General features: G+C 32.9%; 2 protein-coding genes across 2 annotated transcripts; both read right to left on the bottom strand.

Annotated features, from left to right (window-relative positions):
- Window positions 1-6,045: 6,045 nt before the first annotated feature.
- On the bottom strand, window positions 6,046-7,237 carry HELRODRAFT_62740 (hypothetical protein; the record flags this gene model as incomplete). The annotated part of the gene is made up of 3 exons (XM_009011641.1): window positions 6,046-6,329; window positions 6,663-6,861; window positions 7,142-7,237. Coding segments are annotated over 3 exons (579 nt in total), but the record flags the coding sequence as incomplete, so codon positions are not given.
- Window positions 7,238-11,259: 4,022 nt separating this feature from the next.
- On the bottom strand, window positions 11,260-12,248 carry HELRODRAFT_152110 (hypothetical protein; the record flags this gene model as incomplete). Its single annotated transcript, XM_009011640.1, has 2 exons — window positions 11,260-11,426; window positions 12,062-12,248. Coding segments are annotated over 2 exons (354 nt in total), but the record flags the coding sequence as incomplete, so codon positions are not given.
- Window positions 12,249-14,446: the final 2,198 nt, after the last annotated feature.

Genomic DNA, 14,446 nt, shown 5'->3' with positions numbered 1-14,446 from the left:
AACAAAAAAAAAGACCAACCCGCAATGAAAATGACGTGCTATGTCAGAATGCATGCTTGAATATATCATAGAACCATGTTTATTTTTGTTCACAGTGTGCGTATTGAGTGTGTGTGCAAACCAAACAAAAACAAACTCTTAACAAGAAAGAGAGAAATCAAATTCGAAGTTAAGACACCAACCAATGATCAATTTAAGTTTTTCTAAACTTTTTCCTTCTAGTATAGTTAGAATATTGTGGTTAAATATGTAAGATAGTCATTTTTATACATCAAATAAGCTTTTATTGATATGAATAATTTGGAACTATACCGAACCATCCCATCAGGAAGTCCGTAGGCGTTCGTTGTATTCAATTCATTTCAAGATAGTTAATATACTGTTGTTAAACACATATAATAATGTTTCATATACATTAAATAAAGTTTTTTATTGATGTCAATGATTGAAATGGTAAGAATGTATGAATGGAACTGGTATAAATAGGAGCCGAAAACACGTTTAAATCAGACCGGGCGCTTTAGGGCATTCCCTTAGCGTCTTGTCTCATTTTTTTATTTTATTTTATTATTTCTAGACGTTGTTACGTATTATTTCTAGAACTGTTAGTTTATTTTACATTTATTATTTTTGCGCGGTTATACAAACACACATACATATATACATACACACATACATACACACACACATTCGTTGTTTTGTTTGCTTGATGTTTTTCCTTTTTTCTTTCCTTTTTTCTTCGTAATTGTACAGATAGGTAGGATTAATTCGTAAGTTGAGCTAATTGAACATAGGTAGGTGAGTTAATTTAGTGAATATAGGTAAGTTAGGCCTCTATTCTTTCTTTCTTATGTTCTATTTTATTTCTATTATATTGTATTTTGTTTTGTTTGTTATTTGTTCAACACAACACCAACAACAGCAATCAAACACGACAATCAACACAACAGCAATCAACACATTATTATATTCCTTATTTTAGTTAAGTTTAGTTAAGTAATTTATTATTTCTAGAATTCGTTACTTATTATTTCTAGACTGTCGTTACTTATTATTTCTAGAATTCGTTACTTATTATTTCTAGACTGTCGTTACTTTGTCTAATCTTCTTAATCTTTTCTTCTTTGGTAATATAAAAAAATCACAAATATAAAGTGTAAAATGAACTGTGTTAACAAGCAATAGGTAAGCTAGGGACTGAGTTAGCCTAAAAATAATTGAACTATAGTGCGTAGCTCATAATGACAACTATTCGTGTCTAAAAACTAAAAATGACATACATTCATGTCTGAAAATTAGGTTTTACTGTTTTTTAATTACAATACAGCCCACCCACAAGAACGGGGGACCTTAGCTATCTACACCATCTTACCACCCGAAAAACATACAAAAGTTTAAACCTAAAGGTTGTATACGTACGCACGTGCATACATATAATATATGTATATTTGTATAAAATATTAATACACACACAAAAACGCATTTGTGTGAAAAAAAATAATAATGCATCATAGAAATGTTGTGTGAAGACTAATACAGCATGAGAATGTTTAACATTGGAACAATGAATGATTACAGATGCACCGCGAGACTCATTGTTTCTGCACTTGGAATTCTCACATCATAGGCGATGATTGAATGGGACTTTGCACAAAAAAACTTTAAGACTAATATTTACTTTAAACAAAAATTTAATTAACCATAAAATACAAAATTTACAAAATTATGTCCAATTTCCAAGTCATTTTTTAAGATTATACTCATGATTATATATATCCATGATTATACTTTAAATAATTTAGTTTATTTATTTGGCTAATTTAAGCAAATTAAACAAAAATCTAGCAAAACATTGATTACTATTTAGATTTGTTTTCTTAAAATGTATTTCAGTTGATATTTTTTTCAGATTTTAGATTTAAATCAAAGTAATAAATGTTGTTTTACCGTCCACATATTTCAAACTATAATTTCTAAATAAAAGTATGAGTTGGTCTTTGTAAGACTACAGATGTTATTTCATCTACACTACACATGTAAATGTTATAATTATTTGTAATGTTATTTACGTGTGTGCGTGCGTGCGTGCGTGTGTGCGTGTGTAGATCAGCAGATGTTTTTTATTCCATCCCAAATACGTTCCCACCAACTGCGCGGGGGTTGAATTCGAGTTCCTGTTGAAATAAGAAACAATTTTTAAAAAATGAGAAAATTATGACAAAAATACTGTTGCGTTATTTGTTCGTGAAATAAAATTACAATAATATATTCGAAATGACTTATTATTTTATAAAATATAAAAATAAAAAATATAATAAATATAATGAGAAATATAAAAAATTATTTTAGTCAGGGCCGATCAGGTAGTGCAAACAAAGCTATACCAAAAAAGTGCCCCCACGAAAAAGTTATGGTAAAGTTTTGCCTCAAAACATATTTTTGTATTTTTTCCGGAAAAAACGCTTATTAAAACGCTGATTTTAATATCGTTAAACAAAAACTATGAAAATAAACAGGGGCTTCCACTTTTTTGACTCAGGGCCTCCACCCTTCCAAATCAGGCCCTGGTCGAAGGGTTCCACTCACCGTACAGTGATTTAACCCCGTTAATATCATCCGCCTGTAGTTTGAAGCAGATCTTATATTTGTAGTATGGGTACATGACCGCTGATGAATCACTACTGTGCTGCAGCCCGATTATGTGGCCGATCTCGTGTGTGGCCACTTGTCGCAAGCTCGGACCTGCCTCGTGAAATAGTTAGAAAAAATATAGGTGGAATTATTTTAAGATATGATTATCCTTATAAACATATACGTGTATAAATATAAATATACAACGTGTATCTGTGCGTGCACGTGTGTGTGTTTACGTACGAGTGTGTGTGTATATGTGTGTGTGTGTGTGTGTTGTGTGTGTGTATGTCTCTTTATGTGTTTAAATGTTTAAGCATTCGTGCGAGGTCATGTGTGAACCAACGGAATTTTTTTTCAATTAACCTCCAAAAATGTTTTTGGACCAATATTCAGCGTTATCGAAGTGCAGCCTGCCATCTCTCGGCAGGAAAGCGTGGGCCAATTGGGAACCACTTCCGCCAGATAGCTTGCCGTCAAAACTGACGCTGTCTCCGTGGTAGCCCTCGAAGAATCCAATCTTGATTTGTGAGGACTGCAAGTTCGCTTTGGCAAAGTTCAGATTTGTTACTGTACTCCAATCCTGATAATGATGGTGGTGTTGATGATGACGATGATGATGATGATAGAGGTTGAAAGATTAAAGGTCACTCTCTCTTTTGCACTTGTTTCAGAAGTAATGATGATGATGATGATGATGATGATGATGATGATGATGATGATGATGATGATGTGATGATGATGTGATGATGATATTAATAATAAATGATAATGATCACAACAATAACAATATAATTTTCTATGATAATATATATTGAAAAATAAATTAAAATTACTCAATAGCTTAGCAAGACAACGGACGAACAATGCAATAATGTTATAAACAGTAATGGGACGAATAATACTCGGCTGAATGACTAATCGAATACGAACATTAAATGCGGTAGAGAGAACATCTTCAACGTCGGGTTGGTATCCCAAATTGTATGACTTTGTCGGATAGTTTAGAAATCCGTAATTGAGATTTGTCAAGTCAAACTTGTCTTTATTTGTTGGGGTTGAAAGAAAATAAAGTTATTTGAATTTTTATTTTAGTTATATAATTGTTATTAAATAATATTTTAAAAAAAATTGGCAAATTTGTAGTACAATCCATTTGTTGTTTTTTTTATACCTAATAAACGGTTTTACATTACTTAATTTATTAAAATACAATGTAACTAGCTAGCCAGCATGTGTGCATTGTGCAATGAATATTGTTAGTAGCAACTACTTCAACCACAAAATCGACAATCACTACAGTCACAGCAGCAACAACAGTAGCGACAACCACAACGACTACAACCACAACAACTACAACCACGAAACAAACAACTCGCGCAGCAGCAACGACAGTAGCGACAACAACGACAAACTTTCGGAAACAACATATCTTCTACTACGACGATTGGCGTTCGTTGCGCTTGGGGTACCCCCATCCTGTATGTCCGGCCAGTGACATCGCGGTGACGTCATTAATCTTTTGGTTGCGTCATCCAGTATTCCTATGTGTTGTTGATTTGTTGTATTGATACAATGGTAGGATTGTTTAATGGTTAAATAAGCCTTAGTGCATATACGAATTTCATGCCTTTTCAAAAGAGCTCTGAAAATATTTGTATGAAGATGTATGTGTTTGTTTGTTTGTTTGCTTGTTCGTTTGTTTGTATTTTTATTTATATATTTATTTTTCAAACTTAATTATTACTCTTTTAATTTATTTATTTATCTATCCAATTTTTATTTAACCTGTGACTTTGATCCCGCCAAATTTCTGCAAATCCATCAGGGCTTTTTTAATGGCCAAATCGTTATTATTATTATCATTATTATTATTGTTGTTGTTATTATTGTTATTATTATTATTGTTGTTGTTGTTGTTTTTGTTATTATTATTATTATTCTTGTATGTTGGGATTACGAATTGAGATTTTATCATTAGGCTGTTATTATTGTTGTTGTTATTGTTGTTGATGTTATTATTATTGTTATTATTTTCAGTCTTTAGGTACCCATTCCATCTAAGGTAATTCTGCCATTATTTGCGACGGATTATTCATATTATAATTAACAATAATAATAATTATTATAATATTTTTCATCTCATCATCATCGTCCTCATAAGCCTCATCATCAACCTCATCATCATCACCATCATCATCATCGTCGTCATCATCACCACCATCATCACCATCATCAACTAACATTAACAAAATCATCATCAACATGGCCACTCTCCCTTTTATGAAGAGGCGCTTGTTGCGACAGACCAAAAAACATCAACAACAACAACAATTTATTATTATTACTTTTGTTGTTAAACATTATAAGTATTCATCAATTGTAATATATTAATTAAAATACAAAATATTTTCTCTACCTTAAAAAAATCTCTATAAAACTCAACTACTCGTGCTAACTACCCGAGGCTTAACTTACTAATATATACAATGTGAATTTGTGTGTGTGCATGTGTGTGCGCGTGTGCGTGCGTGCGTGTGTATGTGTGTATCTTAATCATCACACTAGCTTTATATTTACGTGATATTTACTTTGTACTAATAATACGGCTCATATTAGAACGATATTGTAAATTTGTATGCGACCAACACGCACATTTGTATACTTACACACACACACACACAAACACACAAAAACACACACAAACACACACACAAACACACACACAAACACACGAAATAATTTTGTCCATCATTTTTATTTTGTTAAAGTTAATTTGTCAATTAATATCCTTTCGCAAAAACCAACAAAAGACACTTTGCATTAATATTTATCAGCGTTTATGGTTAAGGTCAATTTTTGGTCATGTTTTTTGGTAATATTTGAGACAGGAGAAGAAAATAAAAATGCAACTGAAGAACATTAGTATCTTAATTAAAAAATAAATTTTATTTTTATCGACGTAGCAAAGTTTTGAACACAGAAGCACAAGACAATTGCAAAATTTTTGGAAAATTCTATTTCAACTTTTTCATTGTGAGATAAATTTACAATAACAAGTATTTTTTTCAAAATAAATTAATTTGAAAAGACAAAATCGTTGCTGAAAGTGAAAGTCACAAGTCGAGCAATAAGGAAACATTGATCCTTTACTAAAGCACTCATTCACTCAATCAAATGCTTATTCAATCGATCATTTGTTCATTCATCCATCCATTCATTTTTGTTTATTCATCTAATCAATCATCCATTCACTCGCTAATCCATTCATCCACCATTCAACCGTACCACCACCACCACCACCACCAATCTCTTCTCGGTTTTGGAGTTGTGGCTGTTGTGGGTCGCAGTGTGCTCGCTTTCGGAGGCTGTGGGGAATTGCCGTCATTTTGACGGGCCCCTGTTGGTAAAAAATTAAATTAGTAACAACAACAAAACCTCCAACAACAACCACAACAACAACAACAGCACCTCCAACAACAACCACAACAACCACAACAACAATGTCAACAACAACAACAACAACATTACAAAATACGGACCGTATATCTGCCTAACTCCTGCCACGTCATCCGGCTGCAGTTGGAAATTATTCCTGTAAGTATAGTAGGCATACATGACAGCTTTTGAATCCCTCGTATGACCCAACCCAATTATGTGACCTATTTCGTGCGCTGCCACCTGGCGTAGGTTTGTGCCTAATTTTTTTTTTAATTTGGTAATTTTTCTGTAGAATTTTTGTTGTAGAATGTCAAACATATAATAAAAGAGGGAGAAAAAAATATTCTATTCCAGAAGATACACACTGAATTTTTAAAAATGAAAGTATTATAAGCCGAATATCATACATTAGGGAAATAGACGTTGTTTTCAAAGCATCTAGTTACCTAGCTTTTTAAAAAGGTTCAAAGAAAGACCAAAAGCATAAAAATAGCCTACCAGAGCTAAAACGCAGTAAAACTGCAGAAAAAAAGGAAGAAGACAAAGAAGAAAATCTTTTTTAAATGTGACCAATCCTGCTGTAAACCAACCTGAAGAATCAGCTGACCACGACTCGTCATCATCAAAGTGTAGGTTGCCATCCTGCGGGAAAAATGCGTGGGCGAGAACATTTCCTCTGCCGTCAAAACTATCTCCATCCCCATGATCGCCCCTGTAGAAACCGATTTGGATATTTGCTTTCTGGTTGCTGGTCTGGTAGAAGTCTATTTTTGCTACGGAACTCCAGTCCTGAGAGTTTCCAGTTGAGTGTTGTTTTTTGGTTATTCATTACATGCAGTCGCAGAACTGCTTTCATATTATTCTAATATATTACAGTGTGGTTAAACTTTTGCGCCAAAAAGACTGCCAATCCCATACACTATACCTCCACACCACAAGACATAAACCACACACACACACCTCCACACTACACGACGAATACACACACACACGTCCACACCACACGACACAAAACCAACCACACATCCACCTCACACAATGTACAAATACACACAAAAAAACTACAAACATTGAAAGCTTGAGCAAGAGAGCTATCAGGGCTGGATGCGGAAGACCTTGATGGGTAGTTGACGAAGCGGTAAGATAGCGGGCTAGTGTACCATTTGGCTGAATGATGATGACGATGATGAAGATGACGACGATGATGGTTATAATAATGATGATGGTAATGATGATGATGATGGTGATATTAATGACGATGATAGTGATGTTATAGATGATGGTGATGATAATGATGAGGGTAACATCCTCATTACCTACACTTGGAAAATAAATTTGTTATAATAAATAGGACGGCAATCGTTAAACTCACATCCAACCAATGCGTATCTTTTACGTCTTTGCCCAAGCTTGTTATTATGATTGTTATTGTTGTTGTTGCTGTTGTTGTTGTTGTTGTTGCTGTTGTTTGAAATAATGTCTGGAAAGGAACAGCGTGGTTTATTCATCAGAGCCTGAGTCTCATCATCCAATTTACCTGGAATAATAATTATAATTATAATTATGATAATAATAATTATAAAAATTTATAATAATTATTATTATTGGCATTATTATTATTATTTTCTTGATGGCGTTTTAAATCAAAAGTTACTAGTAGTGATGGTATTGATGGCAGAGAAGCCCTGATGGTAAGATTGCAAATGCTGGTTATTTGATGTAATTTTTTGGCGAAAATAATACTTTCAATAATAATAATTAGTTATAATAATTATTTTTGCTAATGATGGTTATTTGATGATGTTTTTTTTGCGAAAATAATATTTTCAATAATAATAATTAGTTATAATAATTATTTTCAAATTTTATTAAACAAAATAAATTAGTTAAAACAGCGTTCCCACCTGTAACTTTCAGACTGTTGAATTTCTGAAAGTTTATCAAAAGTTCTTCAAGGCTTTGGTATGACGTCATCGACGCCATGTTGTTGTTGTTCTTATTATTGTTGTTGTCGTAACCGAATTTCGTCAAATAATTCTGCAAAGTTTGGTTGGAGCAGCAATTTTGGTAGTGGTTGATTTGATGGCACCAAACAGAACCTCGTCGTCGTCGTCATCATTCTTCCCAATATCCCCACCAGCATCATCATCTTTTCAATCATCATCATCATTTTCTTCTTTCTCATCATCATCGTCATCATCTACATCATCATCATCATCACCATCTTCTTCATCATCATCATCATCATCATCATCTACATCATCATCTTAATAATAGTAATAACAATAATAATCACCATCATCTTCATCATCATCATCATCATCATCCTCATCGACTCACTATGGCTTCAATTTCGCGCGCATTTCCGGGCTTCGGGATTGTCCTTGCGATAGGAACGGCTGTTGTAGTTGCCACAAACAACAACCACAACAGCGATGACGTCATAATCGACGTCATTTTCAGCGTTTCACGCGCCAACGTTACCATCTGTTGTTTGATTGTGACGTGACGTCATAATTTATTAACTCTCGTTAATATTCACATGTAAATTAACCTATTAATTGAATTAACCTTCAATAGATAAATAAATACGACGATGAATTATTAATAATTAATTAATTAATAATTATTAACTTTTTAAAAGAGAAAATAATCTAAATGTGAAATTTAATAACAAAGTTATGAATTTTGTACCAGTGATAAAATTAAGTTAGTATGTTACTTCTCTAACAAAAAAAAATATTTTGATTAACTTAATTTAACTTATCAATTGAATTAACCTTTAATAGAAAAATAAATAAAATAATAAATAAAACAGTTAACTTTTTAGAAAAGAAAATAATCTAAATGCGAAATTTAATAACAAAGTTATGACTTTTGTATTAGGTCAAGTTAGTACGTTACTGCTCTAGCAGTACAATAGTTACTAGTACAGTGTATGTAGTTGAGAGAATAAAATACTAACTTGACGACTCTCTTACTAACTGACTTGTAGTGATAAAATCGCTTAGAGCCGGAAGTAATTAAATGTAATTTTGCGTGAAAAAAATGTGTTTTGTGTTTTTTTGTTGTGTGATGTTGTAGATTGGAACTTGTATGTTTAGTATGTTTTGTATACCTTTGTATGTATTGTATGTTTGCTGAGTTTTGTATTTTAGATTTGATAAATGAGTGTTGTGTTCTTCTTTGACGAAGTCCCCTTCACTTTTATATACTTGCCAGCCAACATTGAGTCGTGTCGAAATATTTTATGACTAATAGTAATTATATTATAATAACATAAATAATAATAACAAGGTACTACTACTACTACTGCTGCTACTATTACTACTATTACTACTATTACTACTACTACTACTACTACTACTACTACTTCTACTACTACTACTACTACTACTATTACTACTACTTCTAAAACTATGCTGCTGCTGATATTACTACTACTGCTTTTATTATTATTATTAATAATAATAATAAAAAAATAAAAAGAATAAGAAAAAAAATAAAACAATAATAATTAATAACAATTATAATAATAATAATTAGTAATTCGGGTGTTAATATCAATCTGCACGTGTTCAAAAATGAGAAGGCGATGCGATGATAATAAAAAATTTTGTTGTCTTGGCTCATGCTGTTGTTGTTGTCATCGTTGTTGTTGTTGTTTTTGTTTGTTTTTTAGTGTTTGTTCTTTAATTTTGCCGTAAAATTATCACGTGACTCATCATAACGTGACTTAAAATGGGACGTCACGTTTTCTGCTTAAGATAGTCTGCTGTGTGAAAATTGATTGAATGAGTAATATTAAAGAACAAAGTGAGTCATAATCGTTCGCATATGAATGAACGAACGAACGAACGAACGAACGAACGAATGAATGAACGAATGAATGAATCAGCTGCCTGCAATCTTCCAGCTCTAACACATCACTCATTGAGATGAATTATTATCTGAAATGATTGTTGTAAAAATCTTGCCGTGTTATATAACGAAAGATTAATGAACGTTTTGACAGATTTAACGTGAAATTTTTCTAAATTTTTCCTCTTTTCATATCACTCTAGGCTAAATTCGTCTCAGGAACGATCGAACAAACGTTAATGTTGCGAGTTGTTTTTGTCGCTGATCGAAAAGAAAAACATGATTCGTTCTCGACCTATCCAGATGTCATTTCCTTGATACAATTGATGACTTTCGATACTTTGTATCAGTAACGAATCTAGGTAGGAAGTCGCCTCTGTGAGCAGAATTCTTATCCAAAGTGAAGAAAAAGTCATCGTTTTAACCGATTTTAATGGAAATAACACCTATTTTTTTTACAAAAATTGAAGCTTTTTCAAAATCCCTGTCCAACTGCTCAACGCTTCGTTTTTAAAATTCTGCCTTCTTCGTCGAAATTGTCTAACATAGCCAGTGCCTGTACACCAAGAACGAATCCTACACATGGGTAGGATTTACTTGGCATTCGAAACCGGAGACTACACAAGGTTAGACCAACCAGGCGTCTCTAGCCATCACGCTATCTAACTGACATTACATATCATAAATATTATATTTTGTTAATTATCTATTTATTTATTCATTCATTCATTATTTTCATTTTTTCTATTTATTATTTATTTTTTTATTTTTTTATTTTTCAAGAAAAAACCCAATGATGTTAATATGTTAGTAATGTTCCAGTCTAATGTTAATAACTTGTACTATTGTATTATCTCTACATTTTAATTTTAAAATAATGAATGAGTGAATGAATGAGTGAATGAATGAATGGAAGACAGACACTTCAACAAAATTTAAACCAGTTCTTTAACTTTTGAAACCAACTTAACTGCTTCTCACCTAAAGAATTGTAATAAATAAACATAAGTTTAAAAAAATAGATAAACGAATGAATGGATGAATGAATGAAAAACGAATGAATAAATGGACGAATAAACGAATGTGTGAATAAACAGACAAAAAAATGAATTATAAAAATTATGAATAAGTTTGTGACAAATTGAAGAAACAAAATATGATACTGGCAGCAACGATGATAATGATTGTGAAAAAAATTTAAAAGTTTCAGACAGAAAGGGACAAGCAAATAAAAAGAAGAGAGAGAAAGATAGAGAGAGCGAGAGAAAGAGAGAAAAAGAGAAAGAAAGAGAGAGAAAGAGAGAATAAATAAGATATATATATATACCGACCGTATAATGCAATGACACCATTCTTATCATCTTGCTGAAGTTTGAAACAACTTCTGTAGGTAAAGTATGGGTGCATGACGGCTAAAGGGTCAGGGTTATGCTGGAGGCCCAAGATGTGCCCTATCTCGTGAGTTGCCAGTTGGCGCAGGTTTATACCATTCCCTGAAAAAAATTTGAAATTTACGATCTTAATTTGTAGTGGTTTTTTTTGATATAAATGAATACAGTATTGGAAACCACTTTTATATTTATATAAAGTTGTACTTTTTAAAAAAATATATATTTATATAAAAGAATAATATAATTGATAGGATGATTTATGTAGGGTACTGGTATATTACTGCATTGATTGCAAATCTCTTTAATTTATTAACATTTTTTTTTTTAATTTATTAAATAGTTTATTTTATTAAATTAAGTCTGGTAATTAATCCAAGAATTGTCTTCAGAGAAGAGCAAAATTTCAGCTTTATCGGAGAGTAAGGAGTTGTCGATGAGAGATTTGCAAGGTTTGAACCATGGTAGCAAATAAACAGACGAACAAGCGAAATGAAAAAACAAACAAACAAGCAAACAAGCAGACAAACTAGCAAACACGCAAACAAACAAACAAACAATCAAAAAAAACATACAAACAAACAAACAAGCCAGCAAACAAACATGGGACGTTAATTTAAAAGTGGCTAAAATTTCCAGAAATAACTTTCCGATAGGCAGTGATTGAGTATAAAAATCCATCTTCGCCTAAGGTTTTAAAAGATTTGTTAACTGCAAAACGACGTATGTTATCCACTGACCCTTGGACCAGTTCTCGTCATTGTCGAAATGCATTCTGCCATTTCTGGGAAAAAAGGAATGGGATGTTACAGAACCCGGACCGTCAAATGGGTAGCCATCACCGTGGTCCCTTTCGCAGAAGTCGATTTTTATTTGGGAATTGGAGCTTTCGGATTTGGTGAAAAAAATATTCGCCACAGAGCTCCAGTCCTATGAAGATGATGAAGATGACGATGATGAAGATGATGATTGTGATGATAATGATAGTGATGAAGATGATGGTGATGGTGAAGAAGAAGATGATGATGGTGGTGGTAATAGTGATGAAGATGATGGTGAAGAAGAAGATGATGATGATGGTGGTAATAGTGATGAAGATGATGGTGAAGAACAAGAAGATGATGATAATAAAGACGATGATGATGATTATTATTATTATTATCATTGTTATTTTCAAATTGTGTGCATTACATCAAAAGCAGTTGCTATGGCGCTATCAGCGTCCGGCCTTTTATTGTAAAAGTCATAGGATTTCGAAGGGTAGGTCGAAATCTTGTAGAGAAGGTTGGAACCTGGTTCCCATTTTTCTGTTAACGTGATGATGTATTGTTGTGGTGATGTAATGATGTGATGATGTAACGATGTGACGATGTAATGATGTGATGATGTAACGATGTGATGATGTCTTGTTATGTTTATATGGTGGTATCACGTTATGGTTATATGGTGTTATGATGATGTTATGGTGGTTATTTAGTGGCTATTAGTCTCAATGAATCATTCAGTAACATCAATTACACGGACACACACACACACACACGCACATACACACATACACACACACATAGACACACAAACACACAGCGTATTTAAATACACGTAAATCAACCCATCAAATAATCTCAACTGAACTAAGCTACTGGCAACAAACAAATAAAATCAAACAAACACACACACACACAAACAAACGCTAACAAAACACACAAACACAAAACAAAATACACACACAAACAAACGAACACAAACACGCACACACACGACAAACACAATCTCAACAAACACAAATAAACCATACCTCCGGCAAATGAATATCTCTTATCAAGTCTTCTGTCATTCCTCTCTACATCAGGCCACTGGCAACGTGATCTTTTCATCAACTCCTTCGTCGCTTCATCCAACACTCCTACAAATTTTTTGGTATTTGTTGGTATATTTGAGGTATAAATAATCCGGTATTATTGCCTTTGGAGTAGAAACAGCGAGGTAAAAATGTTTTTTGTATTATTATTCATTGTTTTGTCGTGATGGCCTAGTGGTTAAGGTCGCCTGGTGCTGTTTCGCAGTAGCCGGGTTCGAATATGGCAAAAAAGATCCCCGACCATCATATGCTCCGTGTGTGATGCGTCGTTCGTGGCGTCTTGTTGGATCCTCTGAACTTTGGAAGAGTGTAATTGACCTTTAACCTTTGAGGGTCAATTATATTTTTTTTAATGTTTTCTTATGTCTTATGGTCTAGAAACGCTAAGTTTGTGTCCTTTATTAAATTGATGTGTTGTGTTATGAATGGCATTCCGTTGTTATGCATTCATTTGCAGGTATTAGCAAGCAAGCAAGCAAGCAAGCAGATTAGTAGCAATGTTTGGAGTCGTTATTTTTTTTATTATAACAGGTTTATTTTTCAATAAAAGACAAAAAAATTGAAATATAAAAGAGGCCACTTCGGCAAGCAATGATGGATGGCTCTTGGTGACTTTAGCTAAATAAGCATATCATGTTTTACGAAATAAATACGGTCAAATGTTGATGTTGCATGTGTGTGTGTGTGTGTGTGTCGTGTGTAGTTGTGTTACACACAAAATTTGTGGTGTGTGTGTATGTGACGTGTTGGATATTAAACCCATATTTTTGGTGTGTGTATGTGACGTTTTGGTGTATGGATGTTATATAGAAACACGAGGTTTGTGTGTATGTGTGTGCGTGTGTATGTGTGACTGTGTGTGTGCGTGTGTGTGTGTGTGTGTGTGTGTGTGTGTGTGTGCGTGCAGATATCGGGTTATCGAAATACCTGTGACTTTGAGACCGGCAAATTTTTGTAATTCTCTGAGACCTTTTTTGATCCTATCAGTTTGCATGATGACATTTGAAGCTAACTTTTTCAGTTTTGGCGAAGAGTCGAAATTGTCATTATTATTATTACTATTATTATTATTATTATTATTGTTGTTGTTGTTGTTGTTGTTGCCGTCTTCCATGTAACCATTCCATTTTAGGTACCTCTGTATGTATTGGTAGTTGTTGTTATATTAGCGTTTAACATATATTCCAACTAATAATAATAATATTATTATTATTATCATCATCATCATCAACAACAACAACAACAACAACAACATCATCATAATCAA

Source organism: Helobdella robusta (assembly GCF_000326865.2).
Source record: "Helobdella robusta unplaced genomic scaffold HELROscaffold_1, whole genome shotgun sequence".
NCBI classification, from domain to species: Eukaryota; Metazoa; Annelida; class Clitellata; order Rhynchobdellida; family Glossiphoniidae; genus Helobdella; species Helobdella robusta.
This window is presented reverse-complemented; position numbering and strand designations above follow the sequence as displayed.